Genomic DNA, 27,214 nt, shown 5'->3' with positions numbered 1-27,214 from the left:
TTTATTTATTTAGAATCCTACTCTACAATCCTATTCTGCAATCCTACTCTACAATCCTACTCTACAATCCTCATCTAAGCTGGTCATGGAGAAAATAGTCCTGAATGGATGGATTGCCACTGCAATCTTTTCTCCTCCTCCTTCCACTTCTTCAGTGACTCGATCAGTGGCACCAGGCTGGATGCAGGCTTGGCTGATGTTACAAATGGATGCTGCCCAAAGGAAAAAAACAACCAAGAACAATGAACCATGACTTTCCGAGCTCAGTGCTTCAAAGGCAGGGGTAATATTTTTAAATGAAAAGGGGATTTACTCCGAGTAGGTCTAAGGAGCATAGTGCAACAGTGGCACAGGTTGTCCTGAGAGCTGGTAAGTGTCCCTTCCCTGGAAACATTCCAGGTCAGGTGGGAAGGGGCTCTGAGCAGCCTGATCTCTTTCAAGATATCCCTGCTCATTGCAGGCCACATGGATCAGATGGCCTTGACAGGTCCCTGCCAGCCCAGCCCAGGATTCCTCACCATTTTCATTTGGAAAGCACCAAGAGTGAAGATGAGGAGGAAGGGGGCTCAAATCTGATGCCTTGGGCTTCAGTGGAGGAGGAGCCCATCCTCGGACACTGTTTGACCTGCAGCCCCTTTGCATTTTACCTGCAGGAGCTCCTTGGCAGACCAGCGCCGCTCCTCCTTTGTCTGCAGGCAGCAGTTCAGGAAGTGACGCATAGAAGCCGAGAACAGGTTGGGCTGCCGCAGCTGTGGGGTCCCTCCTAAGGCTATCAGGAGTTCAGCCTGGAGAAAAAGGAAACACAAGACTCCACCTGCTTCTTTTGATGCCTTAGGTTTTAACTTTTCTATTTTTCAATTCCTGTACTGCCTAGTGTGTAGCTCAGAAGTTTTGTGTGGCCTGTTAGCTACTGTTCTCTCGTGCTAGTTAGACATAACAAAGCCTCTCTAGGTTTGCTCTCCAAGGACACTCCGATTGTCCCAGGGCCCAAAATGTGTGAACTCAAAGCCTCTGAAGAGGGGCAAACTTGGGCTAATTACATCATTAACTGGGCTCATAATTGGAGAATTAACCCTGCTATGGAAATGGACCAAGCTTACAAAACTGTGAAGAACTCATGACCCAGGGTCCATCTTGGATGTAGCCTTTTGACTGCCCAGGCTGTATCTTTGAAGGCCATTCAAATAAATACCTATTTTGATTCTCTTATTCTTGTCTAGTCTCTGGTTTTAGGTAGCCACTCCAGGCATCAGTTTCAAGTCTGTAAATGCTCTCCCAGAGCCCCTTGTTTAAGCTCAACTCTGCAGTGGCAATTTCTGCCTTGGCAGAGAGGCAGAGATGACTTTCCTATACCAACAAAAAACCCAAACCCCAAAGCAGCCACAGCTTTTCCAGCATCCAGCGGAGCTTGCCTTGGCAGCTGATTTGATTGGCTGACCTAGTTAGGGGCAACTACATCAGCAAAAGCACGTTTTGCTTCTCTGAAGATTCCCACCAGCTTGACAGGCAGTTTGGAAGAGGGACTTTGCTCTAACTGTTTTCAAGCATTATTATAGAAAAGGGAGTTATTGCTCAGGTAAGGAAAGAAACATTTGGAACCTCGCGTTCAACACAGACACGTTAAGATGCATGCAGAAAGGTCTTGGGATGAAAATGCCTGTTTGGGCACACAGGAGCCACCTGCAGCTCTGTCTCGCAGCAGTCTGCAAGTTCCAGCTTCTCTGATGTGGCAAAAGAAAATCTTTTCGCGGTCAAATCAGCAGAAGGAGAAATGCCATCCCTATGGTAACCCTCTGCTCCTCTGGATACTCAAGTCAATGCATTAAAGATGTGCCCATCCCAGAAAGTGCCAGGTAACAAATGGGAGGTTTTGGCAGGCTCTCCATGTCACCAGGCTGCAGCTTGGTCACGTGGAGAACGTGGCTTGGGCTATGACAGAAATATGGTCACTAAGTGTTTCAGCAACACTGCACAAGAAGCAGAAGACACTATGTGGCCTTTACACCCTCATGCCCAGGTTTTAGGCAAGTGACAAGAAACCGTACAGGGAGTGCAGTTCTTCTCTAGAAAAGCACTGTTTTAGAAACTTTGTTGGTTTGGGTTTCTTTCCTTCTTTTCTGGAAATGTAACACCAGCTCTGAGATGTGTGTTTTGTGTTATTAGAGACCTCTACACAGACAGATGAGCTGGAACACCTTAAAACCTAAAGGAAAGTGTTGCCTGAGAATGGAGAGTGTTTGCATGTGGTAGGGCCTGAGTTCCCCCACTGATGCAACCAAAACTACAGCAGATGCTGATGTGCTGCAGGGCCATTTTTAGAAGGGGACCTTGGTGGAAGCAGTGCCAGCAGACGGCAATGGGATTTTTTCTGATGGAGGACAGAACACAGGATAGGTGAAAAAGACAGAGGGATCAGTGAGTATTTGCTCCTTACCAAGGAAGGACTTTCATTCCAGTGAGGAGCTTCTCGTTCCACCATTTCGATCCCCACAATTCCAAGAGACCATATGTCCACTTTGGGGCCATATGGTTGACCTAGCACAACCTCAGGCGCCATCCACCAAGACGTCCCGACCACTGAGCTCCTTAGATTCTGCTCAGGGGTGAGCTGAGCAGAGAGGCCAAAATCAGCTGAGGAGAACAAAAAAGTTCTGTACAATTAGGAAACCAAGCAAAAGAACTCCCCACTGTAAGTCTGAGAAAGCGCTGTTGAATCTCCTGGAAATCCGTCCCTGCTCTGTTTCCTCAGGACTTTAGCCAAGGAAACACGGAAGTGGCTGCTTTTATAATTTTTTAATCCTGCCCCCAGAAGTGGCTTTTATTCCCTGGAACCTTTAGATTGTAGCTCCCTCCCTCTGGAAGGGACACCCACAGACCCAAACCAGTGCCACTCTGGACTGCTTTTTCCTCGCCATACCTCTGTGCACGTTGCAACTGTGCCTTCAGCTCGCTGCAGGGGTCCCTGCACTGCCAGCAGCACCACTTTGGGGGAACTGGCAGTCACTCAAAAGCAGCCCCAAACCCCACATGCCCGGAACGCTCTGCCTGGCCAAGAATATACCAACCCAGCTTGACAGAGCCGTCAGTTCTGAGAAGGATGTTGCTGCTCTTCACATCTCGATGGATGACATGGTTTGAGTGAAGAAAATCCAGTCCTTGCAGGCACTGAGAGAGAAAACAGAGACAGGAGGATAAAAATGAGTGGTGTGATTTGAGCCCACAAGAAAGGAAACAGCTCTAAAAGATTCCCTTTCCAGGGGAATAGAGTGTAATGGCAGAACACAGAGCCATTGAGAGGAAGAGCTTGCTGCTCCAACACTACCTTTCTAAGGGAAGGCACGTCAGCTTTTGAGAGAGCCAACGGGAATTGCTGTTCTAGACTGTCCTCTGCAAAGCAGCCAGAATGACTGCTGCTGCAGTGGATGTGCTTTCTTCATCCAGAGGACAAGCAAGGCTTTGCCAAGAAAGAAAGAGTCCCTCCCTTTGCTGTGAAGCGGCTCACTTTTGGGTGGGAGGCTGCATGGCAAAGGTTTTCTTGCTGGCCTCAGCACAGACTTGGAAGTATCACATGAGTCGCCTTTCAGAAGCAAACAGCATTTTGGGTGCACTACTACCCTTTTCAGCTGAGGACTCTGAGAAATGAGTCCCTTTTACCATTAGTTTCCAATTCTGCTACCAGCACCTTTGCTTTTACAGGCAAGGAATGCCGTGCAGACAGGCTCCAGGCAAGCATTCAGAGAGGCAAGGTGGAGAACAGCAACTACAAATACAAGAGACAGAGTGAGAATGCAACAGCAGGAGATAAGAGTACAAGAACAGAGTACAGGGAGTGCAGGCACACTGCCACGCAGTTCCCCTGCTTCCCCATAGCATAGCAGCCACACAGAAGCAAAGTTTGGCACATGGAATCCCTCCAGTTCTCAGCCCCTGTTTCCCAGACAATCCTGCCCAAGCCCTCGGAAGCACAGGTGGGATCCCTGACCTCCCGACTGACGGCTGCCATCTCATCTTCAGATATGTACATCTCATTGATGGCATCTCTCAGAGTGCCTCCATCCATGTACTCCATCACCAGCCAGACTTCATCATCCACAAGGTAGCTGAAAGAAGGAAATGAGGCCATGGAGATGAACGTGCATGGCTACGCCACTGTTTGGAAAAGACAACGATTGATTCTTGTTTCCAGGTCCCTTTGAAACGAGAACAGACTCAAAGGAATAGACGTTCCCTCTAGGCTGTGCAGCGATTGCAGTCTGTGCTGTGTCAAGGAGAAAGGCACAGCTGTGAAAAAGGAGATGTCTTAGATGGCCAGCAAGTGAAAAACGCAGTTTACTAACAGCCCAGATAAAAAGCTGTCACACATGGTGTTTATGGAAAAAAAGCACCTAGTCTTCCTGGCATGCCCAGCAATGGAAAAGAGGGGCTGCAGTCCAAGGGAAATCCTCTCTCGGATGGCTCATTAGCATTTAAGACTCTTGAGAAAAATCAAGCCCCAAGACAACGTGGTGGCAGTGAACTTAGAGGGTATTGACTTCGTAAGATAGCACTGGTGCAGGCTTTTGAAGAATTGTCAAACGATGTGTGCCAGGGAAGACTAATGCAGACAAAATGCACTCTCTTCCCATCCATTGGAGATGAGAAGAGAAATAATAATTGATCAGTAATTAATGGCTCTATTTTCTGCCACAGACCAAAGTGGGTTTTTGACCTCTCATGCTTGCAGTAGGTAAACAAACATTCATGGGATAAGACCACGACCACTCACCTGTCTAAATAGTTGACCAGGTTGGGATTCCTATTCATCTTCATGATCATGAGTTCATTGACAGTTACTTCCTTCCTCCTCAGTCCTTGCAGACTAATTTTCTTTATGGCCACCTAAAATGACAATGACAATCAGTACCTTGAGAAGTTGGTGGCACGAGACCACAACACACACGGAGCGAGTGATTTTGGAATGACACAGCTGAGCTGTGCCAAAGTGCCTTGTGATTAGACACTGGAGTAATTAGGAACTGACATTCCAACAGCCCATTTCTCCGCTCCCTTGTGGGCCAGAAACAGGACACATGGCCACTGACGTTTTGCCTTGTCCACTTGGTAACAATGGTGTCAACTATCACCCACAAAGCTCTGCCCACACTCTCTGCTGCTCTGCCTGGGATCCAGAGAAGTAATCCAAGCCTTGCTACTCTATGGATACATCCTGGGCTATAAGCAGGGCTTAGGGCTTTTAGGGACGCCTTGCAGATCCCTCCCTACGTGCAGTTCCCAAGTGCAGCACTGCAGGTTGCTAAGGAACTACCAGTAAGGTTCAGATGTGTTTGCTGGCAGCCAGAAATGAGAATTCAGGACTCTGAAGCTGTAGCCACAAGAAAGCAGTGAGATGCTCTAAGGCACCACCTTTGTTTTAGCCACTGAGAGTGAGTGAGCATTTCCTTCTCCAAAAGGAACCACTGCTCTCTTTGCCTTCCTTCTGGCAGCTGAGAAGGACAACGACTGTCCCAAATGTATTTTGCAGGCTGGCACCAGTCTGTGCTTCTTGTGCCTTTGCAGCACAGCTCTCGCGGTGACCCAAAGCTCCAGCCACAACTCACACCAGAGGGGAAAGCCCTCAAGAGCTGCAGAATCTGCAGGGACTGTTGACATTTACCTCTCCTCCTGTGGCAGTGTCGAATGCTCTACAAACTTCTCCGAAACCCCTAGAAACAAAACAGCAGCAAAGAAAGGAGAAGCTGTTTAGATCTTGGCGTGAAAGCCAGCCCGGACAGGAGATCTCTGCTCTAAGTGCCTAAAACCTGCAGGAGGCATGAGGGCTCTGCCAGAGGGCACATGATGCATTTTCCTCTCCAGTGCATGGGCACTGGGCCTGTTCCTGAAGCTTTGGGCTTTAGTCCCTCAGCTCAAAAAGAGAGCTTATTCTTTCATCTTGAGTTTCCGTTTCTAAACTGTGTGGTTCTAATCCTGACCACCGAGTATTTCCTTCAGCAACCTCTTGGAAAGAACTGTTCCTGAGAACTGTTATCTGACAGCTACCAGGGGCTAGGCTTCTCTTTCAGGCAAGCAAGATTCTCCTTTCATTAGTGTGGCCGTATGATTTTGAGACATACAAAAATGCTAAGGAAATTAACACACAGCTGTCCCACACTTGAGAGACAGGAGATCTTCCAGCTCCTGTTCCTTGCTGCAGGCAAGACCGTGGCAGCATGGAGATGTCTTTGACAATGCCTTCTGACCACACTTACAAATTCTGACCAGCACTGAGAGATGGGTCAATCTAAGCCCAGTGTCTGAACATGTTTGCAGCTTGCCTGACTTGACACTTGATAGATATTCCACCAGCAGAACAGCCGGCCCATGGTTTTGTAGAAGAAACTGTGGTTGGACTCACCCACTGCCGATATTTTCCAGTTCAGTGTATTTCATCACTGGATTTTCCATGCTCACCATTTTCCCTGAGGGAAACAAAGTGCAAGATGCTCACTTGAAAGCAGAGATGCCACCTTCCAGGAGATACAAAAGGCAGCCCCACTCTCTGGGGCTCTGAGCCTTTTGTGGTCATCTGGGTAACAACAACAACAGCGACGAGAACCACAACAGCAACAGCAACAGGCCAGGCAGCTCTGCAGCACAGATGGCCAGCACTGAGACTGATTTTCTACAGTCCTCTGAAGAGATCTCTTGAGAGGAAACAAAGCACAGAGAGATGCATTCGCAGGAGAGGATGGCATCTTGCCAAAGGAATGCCTTTCTTTTTGTAAACCAGAGCAGCTCACATTGTGACCAATACCAACGGGGCTTTCCGCATCAGGATGCTCAGCCTTTATGGGCAGGCTGAGTTCAAAGATGCCCTTGCCCGTGTCCCATGTGAAGAACCACACTGCTTGTCTTCCCCCTGACTGCGCGGATCAGTCGCTGGCATTGGACTCGCCCTCTCAGCTCTGCACACGTCCCCGCCTTCCCAGCTCGGCACAGCGGCCACGGGCAGCAAGGACAGCAGTGCTCCTCGGGTGCCGGCGTGGCACGGACAGCTGCCCAGAGGAGATGCTGAGCCTCTCGTGAGTCCAGGCCGTGCCATGCAGAAGCCGGCCCAGACGAGGGGCTGCTGCCTCCTGGCAGCTCCGCGCTGCAGCGGCCGGGCAGCAGCAGGACTCTCTCAGCTGAGGAAGGCTCCAGCCTCTGCAGTCGCAGCGGCCGTCAGGGGCAGGGCAGGTACCACAGCAGGGCTGGGAAGGCCCAAGGATGAGCACTGACAAGCACTGGGAAGAAGCCACAGCCAGACCGAGCCCCGTTCCAAGCTCTTGCCCCCTTTCAGGACACAAGAGGATTGGCTTTGAGATCAGACACACCGAGGTGCACATCAATGCCCTTCTTGTCCCAACAGGTGATGGTAGACACAGAGTCAACTGGGCTCTGTTCTCAGCCCCCCCAGGTCTTACCTGAGAGCACAGCACTGGCAGCTGTTATGGGCAGGAAGCAGATTCAATGGGCTGTGCTGCAGAATCACAAAGGGCTTCATGTGTTTTCCTAGAGAGTGAGCTGTGCAGGGCTTGGGCCAACGGGTGGCATTCTAACAGTCACGGGAATGACTGGGAATCAGGGATGAAAAAGTGCCACGGATCTGAGGGATAGACAGTGGATGGGCTGGAGGCTCACTCCTGAGAAATGCCTGCAGTGCAGTTTTACCTGACCACGCCACATCAATGTGTCTCTTGGACACATCCTTATAAGCATGAAACTAGGATATTAAATAGGGATTGTTATAAAAGTATCTGCTTTTTCTTTGGGGACATGTGGAAAACACCTCTTGCTCTCAATTTGTGCTGTCACTTGATGTTTTTTCAAAGAAGTGGTCATTGGCAAAAACGTTGCATTGTCATAAAAACCAACTGTAGATGTAGTAGTGGAATAGTAACAGTCATCAAAATTACACCAATAAGACACATGAGGAAGAAGAGCTCCTTCAGGATGGAGAAAAAACAACTTCACCAGAAAAAAAAAAAAAAAGGCCCAAACCAAACACACAAAAAAACCCCAAAACAACAAACCACCAACCAAAATCCTTACAAACCCACCAAAAGACAAAACTCCAAAACCAAACAATTTCTGCGAAGGTCTTTTGCTCTGATGAATGCTGAGAAATCAGGAGTCTAAGGAGAATTTAGGAAGCCAAATATTCCGTTCAGTTTGGCCACTAGCACAGAGGACTTGCCTAGATCATTTGCTAGGTCACAGCTGATGCAGGAACAATCCCTGCTTCTGCCTTCAGCAGAGAGGGAAGCTCAGGCAAAGCCAAGGCAGTCTGAGCTGTGCTCAGAGGCAGCAGGAACACCCAGAGCACTCCCTCGCTGCCTCGAAGCACAGCACTTCCTGTGAGGAGTCCTAAATGTCCCTGTGACAGCAAACTGCGGAGCAACATTTGGCACAGCTATGCTGACACATGCACACAATACACTGTCCCTCACACAAGAAATACACAAGACGTACTCAGTAGCTCCAGGAGGTCATCCTCCATCTCCTGTTGATGGGAAGAAGCTGTGTTGGTGTTGGAGCTGAGCAAAGTGCCCGGGCTCCACTTCTCAGGCTGGGGTGCAAAGGCTCCTTTAGACAATGCTGCTGCTGCTGCTGCTGCAGGAGCAGGTTCCATGCGAGAGCCTGTGTAGATCTGAGACAAGAAATGAGGTTGTGTCAGAAAGTGTGGCTGGCAGAGATTGCCCTGGGATCCCATTTCAAATGCAGGCCCAGAGGAAGATGCTGTCAGCCACATGCAGGGCTCTTAAAATGGTTTTTTTTGCATGTCCACTTCTCAAACCGGATGGGTCAAAACCAAAGGCTGATTTTACTTGAGTTCATGGCCAGATTCCTGTTCCATTCTCATGGATTTTCTGAAGGATGACTGCTGCAATGACTATTCCACTTCCTCCCAAGCACTCTTTTCCCCCTCCAAGGACTATGGACACACTTGCATCTCCTTGTTCTAATGTTCTACCTCCTCCCATGGAGTCCTCTTTTCCTCCACCATCTTCGGGACGGGCTCAAGCTGCAGCAGGTCCGGCTGGGACAGTTCCTGTGCCCCACGCCAGCCTTGGGGCTCTTTGTGGCCAATCACTTGCTGGAAGTCTTTGCAGGCTGCCAGCTGAGATGTCCACACTTCCACCTCAAGTCAAACACAACAAAGCAGTCAGACACTACAGCTTATCCCTGTCAGCCGTGGGTCAGCGACTGTGAGGAAAGGGAAAGAACAGGTTCACAAGGGATACAGACAGCTTGTTTCAAGATCCATCAGGGTCACCAAGCTGACCTGCAAAAACACCTCAAGAAACAAGGAGAGCAGGAACAGGCCAGCAGGAATCCATTTGGATGACTGCTGGCCAAAAGGCCAAAGGACTAGTCACACTGTCCAGGGCAGCAGCTGAGATTCAGCAGCCCAGGACGTGTCCTTCAGAGTGGCTGTGATAGAGACCACAGCAGGATGGCACTCAGAGACATCACCCCACCCGCCTGCTGCTCTGCAGAGGAAAAGCAAGAAGGGCAGAAACCACCAGTTTGGTGACTGCAGCGGCTCTCTCTGTTTCACTCACTCGCTTTTGTAGAGCCTCATGCTTTTGGAGTAGAAGATTAATTTCCTCTCGGATGATTTTCAGTCCTTCACCCAGCCTCTTCTCCCTTGCCTTGATCCTAGCCTCAGTTTCCTGCAGCTCTGCCTGCAGCTCTTTGTCAATGTTCTGCAAGGAAGCAGAGAGAGGATGTCTCACGAGTGGAGTGGCTTCAGCTCTTACACTCACCTGCTCTTGTAGATCGCTCCTGTGCTGATGGAGATTCTTCTCCTCTTGGATGCTTCTGATGTCTTCCTTGCTCCTCCTCTTTGCTGCCTTGATGTCACTCTTGGCTTCGGGCAGCTCTGCTTGTGGCTCTGCCTTGATGTTCTGTACACACAAATGCAAAGCAAGTGACTGGCAGCTGCCATCAGGCTCAGCTTTTTCCTCTTTCAGCCTCAAAATCACATTCATTCAGCCCCTCCCTTCTGCTTCCCTACCCAGCTCTGCTTCCATTGGAACCCTCCCATCCCAGCACTGGGCTCTGCAGATGACAAGGCTCTGTGCTTTCAGTGCCTGTGGGACTCCTGGCCTCCTCAGTCCCAAGAGCTCCGTTTTATGTCCCTGTTCCTGCCCTTCACTCTGTCACCTGGCTAAGCAGGCTCACCTGGCCATTCTCTTGTGCCTCTTCCACCTGCTGCCTGAGCTGCTGCAGCTGCTCTCGGGCTGGGAACAGCTCTCGCCGAGTCTGGCAAGGCATCTCTGATAGAGCAATCTGCTCATGCTCTTTCTCTAGAAGGAGCTGCACAGAAAGCAAGAGAAGATGGCTTTCAACTTCCCATAAAATATTTATGGGGCAGGACTCAGAGACTGATGGGCTCGCACATTCCCAAAGCAATGTGCTGCTGCTCTCCCGGGTCCTTCTCTGCCCACGGGGAGGCACAGATTCCAAAGTGACACTGGCACTACAGTCAGGCTCCATCTGGGACTGAAGCTCCAACAGACTCTTAGGCATCTGACAAGGGAACGTGGGGCATTTCTCAAGGCTCTGCTGAGGACCTCGCTCCTCTTCTGCCGTGTCCTGCTTGTCTTTCAGAAGTGACTGACACCCAGCCCTGTCCCACAGCCCCACCCTGGCTCTGCAGGTGGCTTCCTGTGGGAGCTTGCTCCTTGTGAGAGACACTTCTGGAGTTCATGTTCTCTTCAGGCCTGCACTGCCATTCCTGCCTTTCTGACATCTACACTCTTGTTACAAATCCTGGATTATTCAGGAGATGAGGATGCGAACAAAGAGCCTCCAATGGAGGTCAGAGGGCCTCTATGGCCACCTCAGTATATGGAGGAGAACCAAGGTGTTTCTTGTCCTCCCTCTTTTATCAACTGAGAATTCTGACCGGCAGTAACAGAGACCCTCAGAAGGCCCCATTAACAAATTAGCTTAGACACCCTTCAGGATGCCAGTGAAGGAAACCATGTGTCCTGTAATGCATGTTTGACCAGAGTCACCAAACCCCACCTAGAGGATGGGATTGCTCCACACCCATAGGACAGACCAAACTTTCACGGATAAACAGGGGGAGGAAAACACCTCTGAGGGGAAAAAACAACCATCTCTGGAGGGGGAAACATATCTGCCTGCTTGGGATCGCTTGATGGAACATGTCTCTCCTCCTCTCCTGAAAGGATGTCTTTAGGTGAGCTTTGCACCTCCAATTGCCTTGGAGCAGAGCAGGGAAGTTTCATTTAGATAAATAGATCGATCGATCGATCGATCGATAGATAGATAGATCTATCTCACTGTTATCATCTCTCTTTTCCTATGCTTTCCCTCACTACACACATCAACACTTGGTAGCCAGTGCCCTGATTAGCAGCAGTCCTGAACTTGCTCTCCTGTTGCTTCAATAAACCACACTCTTGGGGAACCTGGAGCAGGAAGGTCCTTCTAGAATGCGATCAGACCCAGGACACTGCACTGGGAACTGCACTCTTTGTGCATCTGTACTGGGGCAAGTTCTTCTCTTGGACTCAACCAGACTGATGATGTTAAAGTGGCTGCACTTCAGAAGTGAAGCTGAGCCCCTCCCAGCCCCTCTGACCTCAGAGGACCAGCTGGAATGCAAGGGTGTTGATTTCCTGCTGAATTCCTATACCTGGAATACAACACATTCTGCTCCCCTGGGCTGCCAAAAGGCATGGGCGCTGTTAACCTGAGAGTGATGTGCAAGGCCCTGCTGGCTGGCCGGACACCAGAACAGCTCCTTCTGCACCAATCTCCCTGCCCCAAACTACGTGTTCTCATGCAAAAACACTGCAACTTCCAAAACCGCCAGCTTGCAAGCTAAAATTCTAGCAGAATCTCGTCCAGTGCTAGAAAAGTCCAGGAAAGGTTGAGTAAAAGCACCTTTGTTTGCCGAGAAAGAAAATACAGGGAGTCTCCTCCTAGAAAACCAACAAACCAACAAACAAAAAGATGAAAGTGTCACCTACTTCAGAGCAACATCTTTGCCCCCACTCTAGGCTCCAATGCAGTTTTCAAATGCAGTTTTAAAAACAGACTTCACAACAGAAAGTATCTGCAGAAACATGGCAGCCTCGGGCTTCTGCCCCGGAAGAAGGGCTCCCAACTGCGCACTTTGCTTCTTTTGCCACACGGGAGAAGAGGGGCCCCACACAGGTCCGTGCACAACACAACCATCTCTTTGCAGCTTATCAAAAGCAAAAACACAGGCGCACTCAGAGCCCCTGTCAGCTCTGCTCCTCACTGCTCTGCCTGAAGAGGCCAAATAACAACCTGGCAACCAAGGCACCAAAGTCCCTGACTTCAAGCAGCACCTCCCCGTCCCCAGTGTGTCTCTGAAATACTCCCAGCTCGGCCCACCCAAGAAGCTCATGTGGACAAACCACCCCAAAGCCCTTGTGTGCTCACATCAACAGCTTTTGTGCCAGCAGCTACTTGGCCAGCCTGTGCAGTGGGACACGGCTCTCCAGGCCACCGTGTCCCCCACGTGTCTGGCAAGGCTGAGAGCGGTGTCTTTGGAGCACTCCCTTCTCTGGCGACAGGGGAGCCTTCATGATTCGTGTTTGCCCCTCTTGGAATCCCAGCAAGCTGGGGCCTAAACACGACAGCTCAAAGGCCGTGTTCCAGCTCTCACTGGCTGGGGGGAATCGCTAGGTCCTGCCAGGACTCCAGCACTCAGCATCCTCGGCCACCACCAGCAAGTGCTGGCCGCTCAGAAACTTGCAGCTCTGATTTCCTCTAAAGACAGCCCCAACCACAACTGGCACTTACCGGCTCAGGACGTTCAGGTTCACGTCTGATGCCAGCTGGTGATTTCCAGACATTTTTCACCCATTTGGCCCTTGCTCCAGGAGCAGAGGGAGCCAGAGGAGCGCCGGCGGTTGGTTCTGTGCCCTGTGGACAGGCAGGAGTGTGAGGGACAGGCAGTTGCCTGTCATTTCTAACCTTATCTCTATTCAGCTCTACAACCAGCTCTACTAAGGAGAAATCATAACCTTGCATAGCAATGGGATTCCAAGTGCCTCCAACTAAAGTAAAATGGGCTAATTCAACAGTACTGCATATTGCTCTGAATTAGATATTGCAGCCTGGCTACTGTCAGCAAGCAACGTTCTCTCTGCAAAGCTGGGCTTTTAGTTCTGCGACAGCTCTGAAATGCAAAAGCAGCTATTACACAGCGATGCCTTTGCTATTGCTGCTGCAGACATGGAAACCTAAAACTGGATAAAATCTGTGCTAGTGCTGGAAAAGGGCAGGAAAGGTACAGCAAAAGCACCTTTGCTTGCTGGAGAAAGAGAAAATAAACAGGCCTTCTCCTCCGTGCAAACCAACAAACCAAGAGACCAAAAGACAAAAGGGTCACCTGCTGCAGTGCCTAAAGCCCTTGGGTGCAGTGAGGGGATGCTTGGCAGGGGATGCAACGGCACTTGTGGCGAGCACTGTCATGCAGGCATTTAGGGAAGTCTGCCTGAAGGTCCCGCAGGAGCCTCCCTTTCTCCAGCCTAAAGCTGCTTCAGCACCTCCTCATGGCACTTGGCCTCCACACCCTTCCCCAGCTCCCTTGCCCTTCTCTGCACACGCTGCAGCCCCTCAAGGTCTTGCTTCTTCACAGTGGCCCAGAACTGGACACAGCACTCCAGCTGCGGCCTCACTGGTGCCCAGCACAGGGAGACGGTCACTGCCCTGCTCCTGCTGCCCCACTCTTGCTGACACAGGCCAGGATGCCCTTGGCCTTCCTGGCCACCTGGCCACACGCTGCCTCACGTTCAGCTACTGTGGACCGGCACCCCTGGCTCCTTTTCTCCCACGCAGCTCCCCAGGCACAAAGTTGCACATTGACTTCAAATACAGCAGCCAGAACGGCAAGATCTCCTTCCTGTTCTTAACCCTACGAGACAGCACTCAAGGAGCTGCAGCTTTGCCCCCACTCTAGGCTCCAATGCAGTTTTCAAATGCAGTTTTAAAAACAGACTTCACAACAGAAAGTATCTGCAGAAACATGGCAGCCTCGGGCTTCTGCCCCGGAAGAAGGGCTCCCAACTGCGCACTTTGCTTCTTTTGCCACACGGGAGAAGAGGGGCCCCACACAGGTCCGTGCACAACACAACCATCTCTTTGCAGCTTATCAAAAGCAAAAACACAGGCGCACTCAGAGCCCCTGTCAGCTCTGCTCCTCACTGCTCTGCCTGAAGAGGCCAGAGAACAACCTGGCAACCAAGGCACCAAAGTCCCTGACTTCAAGCAGCACCTCCCCGTCCCCAGTGTGTCTCTGAAATACTCCCAGCTCGGCCCACCCAAGAAGCTCATGTGGACAAACCACCCCAAAGCCCTTGTGTGCTCACATCAACAGCTTTTGTGCCAGCAGCTACTTGGCCAGCCTGTGCAGTGGGACACGGCTCTCCAGGCCACCGTGTCCCCCACGTGTCTGGCAAGGCTGAGAGCGGTGTCTTTGGAGCGCTCCCTCCTCTGGCGACAGGGGAGCCTTCATGATTCACGTTTGCCCCTCTTGGAATCCCAGCAAGCTGGGGCCTAAACATGACAGCTCAAAGGCCGTGTTCCAGCTCTCACTGGCTGGGGGGAATCGCTAGGTCCTGCCAGGACTCCAGCACTCAGCATCCTCGGCCACCACCAGCAAGTGCTGGCCGCTCAGAAACTTGCAGCTCTGATTTCCTCTAAACACAGCCCCAACCACAACTGGCACTTACCGGCTCAGGACGTTCAGGTTCACGTCTGATGCCAGCTGGTGATTTCCAGACATTTTTCACCCATTTGGCCCTTGCTCCAGGAGCAGAGGGAGCCAGAGGAGCGCCGGCGGTTGGTTCTGTGCCCTGTGGACAGGCAGGAGTGTGAGGGACAGGCAGTTACCTGTCATTTCTAACCTTATCTCTATTCAGCTCTACAACCAGCTCTACTAAGGAGAAATCATAACCTTGCATAGCAATGGGATTCCAAGTGCCTCCAACTAAAGTAAAATGGGCTAATTCAACAGTACTGCATATTGCTCTGAATTAGATATTGCAGCCTGGCTACTGTCAGCAAGCAACGTTCTCTCTGCAAAGCTGGGCTTTTAGTCCTGCGACAGCTCTGAAATGCAAAAGCAGCTATTACACAGTGATGCCTTTGCTATTGCTGCTGCAGACATGGAAACCTAAAACTGGATAAAATCTGTGCTAGTGCTGGAAAAGGGCAGGAAAGGTACAGCAAAAGCACCTTTGCTTGCTGGAGAAAGAGAAAATAAACAGGCCTTCTCCTCCGTGCAAACCAACAAACCAAGAGACCAAAAGACAAAAGGGTCACCTGCTGCAGTGCCTAAAGCCCTTGGGTGCAGTGAGGGGATGCTTGGCAGGGGATGCAACGGCACTTGTGGCGAGCACTGTCATGCAGGCATTTAGGGAAGTCTGCCTGAAGGTCCCGCAGGAGCCTCCCTTTCTCCAGCCTAAAGCTGCTTCAGCACCTCCTCATGGCACTTGGCCTCCACACCCTTCCCCAGCTCCCTTGCCCTTCTCTGCACACGCTGCAGCCCCTCAAGGTCTTGCTTCTTCACAGTGGCCCAGAACTGGACACAGCACTCCAGCTGCGGCCTCACCGGTGCGCAGCACAGGGAGACGGTCACTGCCCTGCTCCTGCTGCCCCACTCTTGCTGACACAGGCCAGGATGCCCTTGGCCTTCCTGGCCACCTGGCCACACGCTGCCTCACGTTCAGCTACTGTGGACCGGCACCCCTGGCTCCTTTTCTCCCACGCAGCTCCCCAGGCACAAAGTTGCACATTGACTTCAAATACAGCAGCCAGAACGGCAAGATCTCCTTCCTGTTCTTAACCCTACGAGACAGCACTCAAGGAGCTGCAGCTTTGCCCCCACTCTAGGCTCCAATGCAGTTTTCAAATGCAGTTTTAAAAACAGACTTCACAACAGAAAGTATCTGCAGAAACATGGCAGCCTCGGGCTTCTGCCCCGGAAGAAGGGCTCCCAACTGCGCACTTTGCTTCTTTTGCCACACGGGAGAAGAGGGGCCCCACACAGGTCTGTGCACAACACAACCATCTCTTTGCAGCTTATCAAAAGCAAAAACACAGGCGCACTCAGAGCCCCTGTCAGCTCTGCTCCTCACTGCTCTGCCTGAAGAGGCCAGAGAACAACCTGGCAACCAAGGCACCAAAGTCCCTGACTTCAAGCAGCACCTCCCCGTCCCCAGTGTGTCTCTGAAATACTCCCAGCTCGGCCCACCCAAGAAGCTCATGTGGACAAACCACCCCAAAGCACTTGTGTGCTCACATCAACAGCTTTTGTGCCAGCAGCTACTTGGCCAGCCTGTGCAGTGGGACACGGCTCTCCAGGCCACCGTGTCCCCCACGTGTCTGGCAAGGCTGAGAGCGGTGTCTTTGGAGCGCTCCCTCCTCTGGCGACAGGGGAGCCTTCATGATTCACGTTTGCCCCTCTTGGAATCCCAGCAAGCTGGGGCCTAAACATGACAGCTCAAAGGCCGTGTTCCAGCTCTCACTGGCTGGGGGGAATCGCTAGGTCCTGCCAGGACTCCAGCACTCAGCATCCTCGGCCACCACCAGCAAGTGCTGGCCGCTCAGAAACTTGCAGCTCTGATTTCCTCTAAACACAGCCCCAACCACAACTGGCACTTACCGGCTCAGGATGTTCAGGTTCATGACTGACCACAGCTGGAGAGTTCTGGACATTTTTCTCCTCTTCAGCCTCTTCAGCCTCTTCAGCCTCTTCAGCCTCTTCAACCTCTTCTCCAGGAGCAGAGGGAGCCAGAGGAGAGCCTGAGGTTGGTTCTGGGCTCTGTGGACAGGCAGGAGTGTGAGGGACAGGCAGTTACCTGTCATTTCTAACCTTATCTCTATTTAGCTCTACAACCAGCTCTACTAAGGAGAAATCATAACCTTGCATAGCAATGGGATTCCAAGTGCCTCCAACTAAAGTAAAATGGGCTAATTCAACAGTACTGCATATTGCTCTGAATTAGATATTGCAGCCTGGCTACTGTCAGCAAGCAACGTTCTCTCTGCAAAGCTGGGCTTTTAGTTCTGCGACAGCTCTGAAATGCAAAAGCAGCTATTACACAGTGATGCCTTTGCTATTGCTGCTGCAGACATGAACATGGATTTTCTTTCTGCCCACCCAGCTCAGCCTCCTTACTCTACTGCCGCAGGCCAAGCTCACAGCTTTCTACACAGTTCTTAAACACCAGGAACATCAAAAGTTCCTGTCTCACTCACCTCAGGGTCAGGACTGACGAATACGCGGATCATGTGACCTGCAGTGGGAAGGGAAAATGAACCAGATGCTGTGAAAAAACCGCCTGTGAAAAAAACGCTGTGAAAAAACCTGGTTAATCCCGCAGAACAAGTCCACCCAAACAGAGAGTGTTTTCTTTTCACAATAGCCCTCCAGCAGACACAGTTCTTCCACACATCCAGCAAGAGAGCAGGACAATATTCTTGGTTGTGCCTATGCTTTGGCCTCTTTTGCCAGTAAATGAATACAAACTTGATCAAGAAAATGCAAATTGTTCTTTAACACCCAATATTTCTCTTCTGACCAACAGCTAAAGCTGCCTTTTTTATCCTCTCCTTCAGGTTCTTTTTTTATAAAAAGGTTGCTAGCACTAATTCTCATTAAGTTACTGAAAACCTGTTGCCCAGAAAACCTTCCCCCAAACCCCCCTGAGGTGTCATAGTTCTACTGGGAAACAGCCCAGGAGCAGCTCTGGGGTTCAAGAGCAGACACTCACTGTTTGGGAGTTTGCACTTCATTGCAAAAAGAATCACTATTTTAGCACTCATTAAAGGGTCGAGTTAGACAGTCAAATCTTTTAATGACAAAATTTAGAAACAAAGAAGCTTTCCCTGAATTCCAGGCACAACTGCAGAGTTCTTTGAAGGCCTTCTGAGAACACCTCCCAGGCTGCCTTTTCAAAGTTGTCCTGCTTCACCCAGCCCCCTGAGGAAATGACAGACTCGGCTGCCACAGACTCTCCCGTGGAGGGAAGGGAACCCCTGCACGTTCCCTTGCAAATGCTGCCCACACCTCCCTGGCTACAGACACCCTCTTTTGAGCTGAATGTGTTGACAGGAGCTTTACCAAAGCAGTGGCATCCTAATGGTCTTTTTGTTTCAAAATCAACTCAGTTACTAAGAAAGAGCAGGAAGACCTACACAAGCCAGGTTGGGTTACACCCAGGGAAAACCTCTACTCACGTGTCAGGTTAGTCAGGTAATAGGCAGAATAACCAATGCCATACACAGTGCAAACTGCAGCAGCAAGTGCCTCCATGATTTTAGCACTGCTGTGCAAGTTTGCAGACTGTGCTCTAACACAAGAAAAAACAAGGCTCCTGTCAGAGTGCAGCTGCCCCCTGACAAGGCCTCAACCAGGAGGATGCTCCTGCTCTGAGCAAGCCCAAGAGCTGCTCTGACACTGAGACCTTCTGTGCACCAAGGCAACCTTCTGATGACAGCACCACAACGTGGCAACCATGCCCTGACATCACAAAGCAGCTGCTCTGCGTTGGTCTGGGGATTGATGCTAAGCAACCCAAGCTTCCCTGCAGCAAACACACAATAGCCTGGGAAGTTCTCCTCTGTCACAAAGCAGCACAAAGTCCCCTCGTGGGCCAAACCCTGTTGTTCAAGGGCTCCAAGAGTAACTCAAAGAGTGCCCCAAGCACCTGCAGCCTGTACCCCAAGTGAACACTGAGATGGGACCAAAGCAAAGGAAACTAGACCAAGAAAATGGCCCAAAGCATTGCACAGATCCAGGAGAGAAGGCACTAATTGCATGACAGCTGTAATAATTCCTAACAAATCTCCCCACACATTTGCACTTTTATTGGACACGCCCTGGTCCCCTCTGTAGGTACGTCTCTGCCTCTGCCTTTCGTCCTCTTTGGAAGCAGTCGAACGGGCAGGATTTGCCCACCCGCAGGAGCTGCTCCAAGCTGGGAATGCAACTGGCAGTGCTGATTTCCAGAGGCTTCTGGCTCCCGGCTGAAGCCAAGGCCAGGAGCGGGTTGAAAGGTGCTGGCGCTGCTGCTGCTCTGTGCCAGAGAGCCCCGGCTGGGAGGGCACGGTGCCCACTGCGCCGTGGGCTCTCTCTCTCCTGCCAGAGCTGGGCGCACCTGGGAAGGAGTGATGATGACTTGTGGGAAAACCAAGGGCTTTGTGGGGGCTGCATTTCTCTGCACACACCCAGGCCACCTGGGGCACAGAGCTTTGGCCCCCAGGAAAGGGAAACCAGAGGGAAACGGCTTGAAATATTTCATTTCAACCTTTTTTACTGTTCAATATAAGTGACCACAATGAAAGGTTACCAAGCAGGGATCCATCCCTGCTGCCAGCTCAGCGTTAGAAAGGAGGCGGCACTTGATTTCAGTGCTGGGTGCATGGGGAATCACTTCCCTAACACGTGCACACCCAGCAATCTCACTTACTAGTTTGTACCCATGGAACTAAGACACACTCATTACTTTGCTGAAACTCACAGGCTAAACATGACTTCAAACTATTTGACATATTTAAACCACTTGTCAGAAGTTCTTGATGTGAGAGTAGGGGTGTCCTGAGGGTCTCTGGTGGTCATTTGGGGAACATCCCCATGTGTCAGGGATAGGAGACAGATCTGAGGCCTGACATGTTTGGTCCGCAGTGTTGCACATCGACAAGATAATGCAGAAGACGACTGTATTCTTAGTTAGCGGGACTAACTTCTAGAAATGAAACTAGGTATCGGTCACCTGGTGGAACTCATCCTGGGAAAGGAGAAACAATACATAATGGAGCCATTGTTGGCATGGAGTATGGTCATGGGCCAATGTGACCTCATCTCGTAAGTTGGCCCTGGACGAAATGATGTTGAAACTGGCCACTCCTGAGGAGGAGATATAAGGTGTGCCCCGGGGGTGGAGGGGAGAGGACGACATGACGCACGCCATTTTTATCCAGGGGACGCCCTGAAGGAGTCCTGCCCTTCTGCCCCTCCCACTCAGGAGCCATGCTCTATCTCCTTCTCCTGCTCGGTGGCTTTTCCAGCAGCCAGGCGCCGGTATGTATTTCTTGCTAACGTGACTACTAAAATTCATTTGCTTTGCAATTCTAACTGGGTCTTGAGTTCTCTGGGCATGGGCGTCCTCCTGAACCCGTAACACCCATTCCTCAAATTCTCCTCTGATGGTCATTTACACCTTCCTTCCCTGGGAATTGAACACAACATTTCATCACTGCACCCTGCAAGTGCTTTTGCTGCGTGAAGCCACATTGCATCTTTCTTTCCCAAAGTAATAAAGAAAACACAAATTGCCTACTGAAAGCCTTCTGCTCCCTTCCAAATCAGTTCACTACTCAAGCACAAGCCTCAGGCACATCCCCGATTCCCTCTGAGAGAGGAAGTAATATTTTGCTGCAGCCAAAAGGGGTTTAGGTCAAAGAATGAAAATTGCTGGATGTATGTTGGATTTATGGTTTGGAGCTGTTCTAGTTAATTTGCTGGGTGTTGCTGTGAGCTGGGAGAGGGGCAGGGTTGAAGACCTGACTAAAAAGGAAGTAGGATGGGAGGGGAGGGGACAGAAAAGAAGGTGGTCAGGAGAGCACCTAAGTTTCTTAGTACCCACCCATTGGGAAAGGGGACAGGGACCGTCCCGGCTGGGAAAGGGTCTAAAAAGCAGCCATTTTCTTAGAGGGGGGGTGTGTTGAGCTCTCGGGGAGGGAGGCACACACCCGGCTCAACGGAATCGTTACTCATAAGCAGTTTTCCTTTGCTTCGACGACTTTGTTACCATTTAATTGTATCCAAAAGTGAGTTCATTTTTAACACCTCTCTGCCAGCAACTCAGAGCTGCGTGGTGCACTGCTTGCTGTGCCCTGGAGAGCACAAAGCAGGCTGGCCTGGTGGCCCCGAATATTTCTGCAGAACGCTCTGCATTCCACACCTTTGCTCTGACTCAGTGCAGAACTGCTTCCTCCCCGAGCTGTGTGAGGCACTGGCTCCTGCGGATCTGACCTGACGAGCTGTCGCTGCCTCCCGTTGGCCTCGGTGCCCCTGGCAGAAGTGCCGTGCCTGAAGGACGCTGCCCCGTGCTCGAGCCTGCGGAGCAGCCCGGCTCCCTCCCGCTGTGCCCAGGCTGCTGCACACACTGCTAACCTTTCCCAGGACTTCCAGGGCAGCCGGCAGAAGAGTAGCAATCCTCAGCCGGGGCACCAGCCCTCGGCTGTCTTTTGCCTTTCTCTCCTCCTGGGCTGCCTCCAGACGGCCAATGGCACCAGTCTGCGCTGTGCCCAGCACGGCTACGCTTCCCTCGGGAGCAGCCAGCTGCCGCTTTGGCTCTGAGATGGGACGATGTGCCCGCTCCCAGGAAGAGGCACCCAGTGCCAGGCTGCTGCCTCTTGCAGCTCCAAGGGCCTCCTGCCAGCCTGCCTCTGCCCAGCCTCAGGCTGCTCTGGGCTCTGCGTGGGCTCTGCTGGGGCTCCGGCCTGGGCAAGGCCGGGCCGCTCTCACCTCACGCTCGCTGACAGCTCTACCTCAGACGAGACCTTTCAGAGCACCCTCGCTGAGCTTTCTGCTTTCTCAGCTGAGCAAGACTCTCCCCGAGCCAAAGAGATTGCACTTAGGGATACAAATCCAAGTGGCAGGAACCCCAATGCTCTCGAGTCACAGCTCAACACCTACATCTGCACAGGATGTCTTGGCTGCACAACTCCTCGTCTGCTTTTGCCTGCAAATGCCATTGCCCTTTCTGCCTCAACTACAAGCACAATGGCTGGACAAAAACCGGCCAGTGTGCCGTATTGCAAAGGCAGTGTGGTCTGGAGAGGATGAATGAAGAAGAGCCTGCCCCACTGACAAACCATACCAAAGAAGCCGTAAGTGTCACTTTCCAACTTTAAGAAACAACGGACAATTGAGAAGGAAATCTTGAGCTAAATCACAGGGTAAAAAGGAAGGAAATCTTCCAAATGAGTTGAGGTTTCAGAAACTTTAATTATTTGCCATCCTTCTCTACAATCCTACTCTGCAATCCTACTCTACAATCCTACACTAAGCTGGTCATGGAGAAAACAGTCCTGATGTGATTGTCACAGTCTTTTCTTCTCTTTCCACCTCTTCACTGAAATAATGAGTGGTGCCCGGCTGGACGCAGGCTTGGCTGATGTTACAAATGGATGCTGCCCAAAGGAAAAAAAAAAAACAACCAAGAACAATGAACCATGACTTTCCAAGCTCAGTGCTTCAAAGGCAGGGATAATATTTTTAAATGAAAAGGGGATTTACTCCGAGTAGGTCTAAGGAGCATAGTGCAACAGTGGCACAGGTTGTCCTGAGAACTGGTAGGTGTCCCTTCCCTGGAAACATTCCAGGTCAGGTGGGAAGGGGCTCTGAGCAACCTGATCTCTTTCAAGTTGTCCCTCATTGCAGGGACTGCTCATTGCAGGCTGTTTGGACCAGATGACCTTTACAGGCTCCTACCAGCCCAGCCCAGCCTAGGATTCCTCACCATTTTCATTTAAAAAGAACCAGAAGTGGAGATGAGGAGGAAGGGGGCTCATCTTATGCCTTGGGCTTCAGTGGAGGAGGAGCCCATCCTCGGACACTGTTTGACCTGCAGCCCCTTTGCATTTTACCTGCAGGAGCTCCTTGGCAGACCAGCGCCGCTCCTCCTTTGTCTGCAGGCAGCAGCTCAGGAAGTGGCGCAGCGAAACTGAGAATAGCTTGGGCTGCTGCAGCTTTGGTCTCCCTCCTGTGGCTATCAGGAGTTCAGCCTGGAGAAAAAGGAAACATGAGGCTCCACCTGCTTCTTTCACATCTGTAAATGCTCTCCCAGAGCCCACTCTGCAGTGGCAATTTCTGCCCTGGCAGAGAGGCAGAGATGACTTTTCTATACCAACAAAAAACTCAGACCCCAAAGCAGCCACAGCTTTTCCAAGAGTCAGCAGAGCTTGCCTTGGCAGCTGATTTGATTGGCGGACCTAGTTAGGGGCAACTACATCAGCAAAAGCACGTTTTGCTTCTCTGAAGATTCCCACCAGCTTGACAGGCAGTTTGGAAGAGGGACTTTGCTATACTAACTATCTATACTATCTCTAAGGATTATTACATGAGAAGGATCTCTGCAGTTCTTGTTGGTCCCTTAAGCGCAGCTTCCATTAAACAAAACTCATCAAGCTTTTTATCCTCTTCTTGAAAACAATGGTAATTGGAAGAAAAGACAGGAAATCCATCCGATTTTCCTCAGGTAAGGAAACAAACAGTTGAAATTGTTGGTGTGACCCAGCCCACTGCGGGGCTGGGGCAGCGTGATGCCAATCAATCCCAGCTGTCATGGGTTAGCAAAGCATAATCCCAGAAGTGATGCTCTTGCAAAGGGGTGCTTACAGCTTCCTCTGTGACCTGACAGAGCCTATCAGCTGGCCAGTTTGAATATGGACAATTCTTGAAGCCACTAAAAATTGTGGCCTCTGTGATCCACACTTAAGGATAGACACACCCCAGGCAGAGCCCTCTCTCGTTTCTGCTGCTGGGACAGGAGGCTGTGGGCCCTGTGCGGGGGCCCAGCGGGCCCAGCCCAGGCCCTGCTCGGGCCAGGCCGGGCCGCACCACAGCCATCCTGGAGCCGGTGGGCCCTGTTCCACCCGCGGAACACCCCCACAGCCCTGCTATGGGCAGCCGGAGCAGCCCGGCTCCCCCTCTCCAGTGCGGCCAAGATTCAGCTGAAGCTGCCCTGCTGTCCGGCAAAAGATCGTGTGACCAACAGCGATAAGCGAAATTCCAGCTGCAAGGCCTAGGTGAGATTAACCCTTTTAGTGCTGTGAAGAGCTGAAAACCTGAGGGAGAAGAAAGACGAGATGCTTAAAGCTGATATTCTGTTGTAAAGCTATGATGTATCAGAGTACCTGTTGTAATTTCATGAAGGCATGGGGGGGTGGAGTGTTCAACTTGTACTTGTGAGCAAAAGCACCTGCGCTGAGATAGGCAGATGCTGAAGCAGCTGTAATTTGAGGAGAAGTTTGAACAGGGAGAGATGGAAGTGATGAGGACTTTTGCTCCAAATGGAAAAGGAGAAGACCTCAGTTCCTAGAGATGCTCCCAGAGATAGCCCTAGAGATGAAGATGAGGAGGACCCTTTGCTCCCAGGGAAGGAGGAGGGCCTCTGTTCTTAGAGATGAAATGCTCCCAGAGATGGCTGAAGAGAACTTCTGTTTCTGAATGGCTCAACCTTCAATTTGTACCCCAGTAATTCAAGAGTGGACCCTCGAAAGCAGTTGTGGGAAAAGCTGCATGTCAGGGGAAGGGACTCACATGTGAGCAGAGAACCAACCCGGGCAGCTGTCTCATTGTGCTAATTTCTCCATAGCATGGGCAAGAGAGACTCCTCTTCCTAAACGGACTGAACAATTATGGAAGTGGTAAACAGACTGAACATCTCAAGGGTTGTCTTTTTACATTGTCAGTGGGAGATGGGAGAAAGGTGGGGGGGAGGAGAAGTGTTCTGAAGGTGTGGTATGATTTTTTTTTTTTTCCCCCCTCTTTTAGGTCTGTTAATAAATTTCTTTATATTCTTTCAAGTTTGGTGCCTGCTTTGCGTTTCTCCTAATTCTTATCTCACACAAGGTAAACAGGAATGAGTATTTGGACCAAACCACTACACCAACCCATCCACTGGATCGAGTTTCCCGAAGAGGCAGACTCAGAGGATGGGTCAATGGGCGGCTCAGAAGCCTAAGCCGCACCCCCCTGGGCAGTGCCCGGGTACAAGCCGCCTCCCCCGGTTCGGGAAAATTCTCGGTTACTTGGTTGTTCACTGGTTCTCTGTTATAACTCCCACCTCTCGGTTTCCCCCAGTGGTTCTTGTGAAATTGTTTCCTCCCCCTGGCTTGTAACTCATTGGTTGTTTTCCCCTTTCCCCGCGGTTTTCAAACTCTATAAAACTGCGGACAAGCCTCAGGGAGGATCCCATCACATTCCATCCCTTCCCAGCTCGTTCGGGTTGCGAAACTTCTAACAAGAAATCTGTTAGGAGCCAGACCAGAACAGCCTCTCTCTTCCTTTGTCTCCGAGCTAACGTGAGCTGATACCATTGGCTCCTGCCATGTTTCCTCTGCCGAGAAGCCAGCTAGCTAATTCAGCCAGCAGCTCTTTTCCTGATGCTGAAGTCGCTTCTGCGGCGGGCAGAAGTAACGCAGCTGGGCTGTCTCTGACCTGGGGCACGCCAGAGCTCGTGCCCCGAGCAGCAAGAACTTGGTTAGGTTGGCGCACCAAGCACGGGGCTCACACGAGTGGATCCCTGTGACATCGTGGCTGTCAGTGGACAGCGATAAGAAGCGACTTTGGACTGCTAACGCCTCTCGGAGCAGTCTGCTCTGTTTTAGGAGCAGTGCCCTGAGAGAAGGCTGCTAACTCCCACTCACTCTGCACTGAACTGACTTTGGAGAGCAGGCGTGCCTCAGAGAACCCAACCTGTGCTTTTTACTTTGGGACCAGACAAATTTGTGCTGATGTCTGAAACTTGTGCGAGTATCCCTGGTCCCTGATATTTTGTTTCTTTTTTCTTTTTTCAGGTGGTGGGCGGAAGAAGTGCCCAAAGAGAGATGGGATCCAAACTCTCTCAGCCCCAAAGAGAGGTTTTTCTCCAAGTTGTGAAATTCCTTTCAGTTACTGGTTTCAAATTTTCAAAGGGTCTGTTAAAACAGTTCGCTGGCTTTTCTTTTACCTTCCTCAAGTGTCTCCAGCAAATTTAAAATCTCCTGCCTTCTGGAAGGCTGTGGGGCATAAGATTACTGATTTAAAGCGAAAAGGGGACTCCTCTGGAGAAAAATTCTTTCCTCTAGTTCTAGTGCTTCAGGACTTGCATAAAATGGATCAGAAAGTAAAAGAAAAGCACAAATCCCCTTGCAGTTCTTCCTGTATCCCTCCTTTCTCCCCTCCTGCTCCTCATCCCACTTCCCCTTCATTGGAAAAACTGAATGGGGTGATATGCCCAGAGGCACAGAGTTGCTACCTTCTCTCTGACCCCTCTCGCTCTTTTCAGCCACCCTGTTGGGGTAGCTCTGGTCAAGCTGCCTCGACCTCTTCCCAAACCCTGTATCCCTTGCCCTCTTCCCGTTATAAGCCCAGAAAACTGTTTTAAATGCTGTTTGCCATTGTCCCCCCCCACTCCACGTGTCTGAACAATGGCGCTGACCACATGGCACAGTTCACCCCTCCCCCCCTTGTTCTTCCCCCAGGCCCTTTCGCCCTCTTACCCCCAACCCTTTCCTATCCCCTCCCCGAGATGTGATGTCATCGGGTTCCTCCCATGCATTGGGTACTGCCCCCTGCGTTGGGAATCCCCGCCCATCCTGTGACCACGCCTCCTGGTCCTCCAACCCCGCCCCCTGTGGAGGAGTTCCTGGCTCCCACGCCCCCCCCATTCCAGTTCCCATGGGGTAGAAACCGGAACCACCTTGAAATCAGGTCCGGGAGTCTCCTCAGCCCCTTCCTATCCCTTTGCTGTTCCTGTAACATATGATTGAACTGGCAGTAATCCCACATGGAAACCTTTTGATTCTGCAGGGCTGAAAGAGCTTTGCAAAGCCCAGAAAGCATTTGGGAGGGAGAGTCAGTATTTTAAGAACCTTCTTAAGATAACTCTCACCGGTACAGTGATTGTGCCACATGACCTCAAAAGCATTTTCTCCTGCTTGCTTTCCCCATCCAAGTTTCAAATGTGGGAAGAAGGTTGGAGGAAGCAACTGGGAGAGGTCCTCCTTATTTTACTGCAGGATCCAAACAACGCGGGGGTTTCTATGGATCACCTTACCAGTGAGGGGTTATTAGCCAAGCCCCAGAACCAGGCTCAAAATACACCAGAGCCGGTCCTGAATGCTGTAAAGCAAGCAGCACAGCAAGCGTTCTTAATGATGCCCCCTAAATTAGCACCTCAATTGAATTACACTGAGATTTGGCAACTGCAAAATGAGCCATTTATTGATTTTGTGGATAAACTGAGGCTGGTAGTGGAAAAACAAGCGGAAGATCCGAAAACAAGAGAGCATATTATAACGCAAATTGCAAAGATTAATGCCAATGATGCTTGTAATAGAGTGGTTTTGGGTCTTCCATTCGAACCTCCACCGACCTTAAGTCAAATGATTCGTGCTTGCACGACAT

At 51.0% G+C, this 27,214-nt stretch overlaps 1 protein-coding gene across 1 annotated transcript; it reads right to left on the bottom strand.

Moving 5' to 3' along the window:
• On the bottom strand, positions 1 to 27,214 carry LOC138102605 (serine/threonine-protein kinase PAK 3-like). Its single transcript, XM_069000327.1, has 15 exons — positions 27,183 to 27,214; positions 18,274 to 18,386; positions 16,697 to 16,806; positions 10,204 to 10,338; positions 9,582 to 9,926; positions 8,990 to 9,157; positions 8,488 to 8,665; positions 6,392 to 6,455; positions 5,654 to 5,702; positions 4,766 to 4,878; positions 3,983 to 4,100; positions 3,066 to 3,165; positions 2,435 to 2,631; positions 648 to 785; positions 1 to 212 (listed from the first exon to the last, which is right to left on the bottom strand). Exons 1-15 carry the CDS (start codon positions 27,212 to 27,214, stop codon positions 84 to 86), a joined length of 1,989 nt encoding a protein of 662 aa, XP_068856428.1. The 3' UTR covers positions 1 to 83.

Source organism: Aphelocoma coerulescens, unplaced genomic scaffold, assembly GCF_041296385.1.
Source record: "Aphelocoma coerulescens isolate FSJ_1873_10779 unplaced genomic scaffold, UR_Acoe_1.0 HiC_scaffold_94, whole genome shotgun sequence".
Lineage (NCBI taxonomy): Eukaryota > Metazoa > Chordata > Aves > Passeriformes > Corvidae > Aphelocoma > Aphelocoma coerulescens.
The sequence above is the reverse complement of the archived record's forward strand: the minus strand, read 5'-3'. Positions and strand labels throughout refer to the sequence as shown.

Bases quoted from the DNA above. Each gene is read 5' to 3' on its own strand.
- LOC138102605 (XM_069000327.1), bottom strand. From the start codon at position 27,214: ATGTCGTGCAAGCACGAATCATTTGACTTAAG. The intron at 5,703-6,391 runs GTGAGTCCAACC...TTTTGTTTCTAG, and splicing joins CTGGAAAATATCGGCAGTGG to GGGTTTCGGAGAAGTTTGTA. The intron at 4,879-5,653 runs GTAAATGTCAAC...TTGTCATTTTAG, and splicing joins ACACTGCCACAGGAGGAGAG to GTGGCCATAAAGAAAATTAG.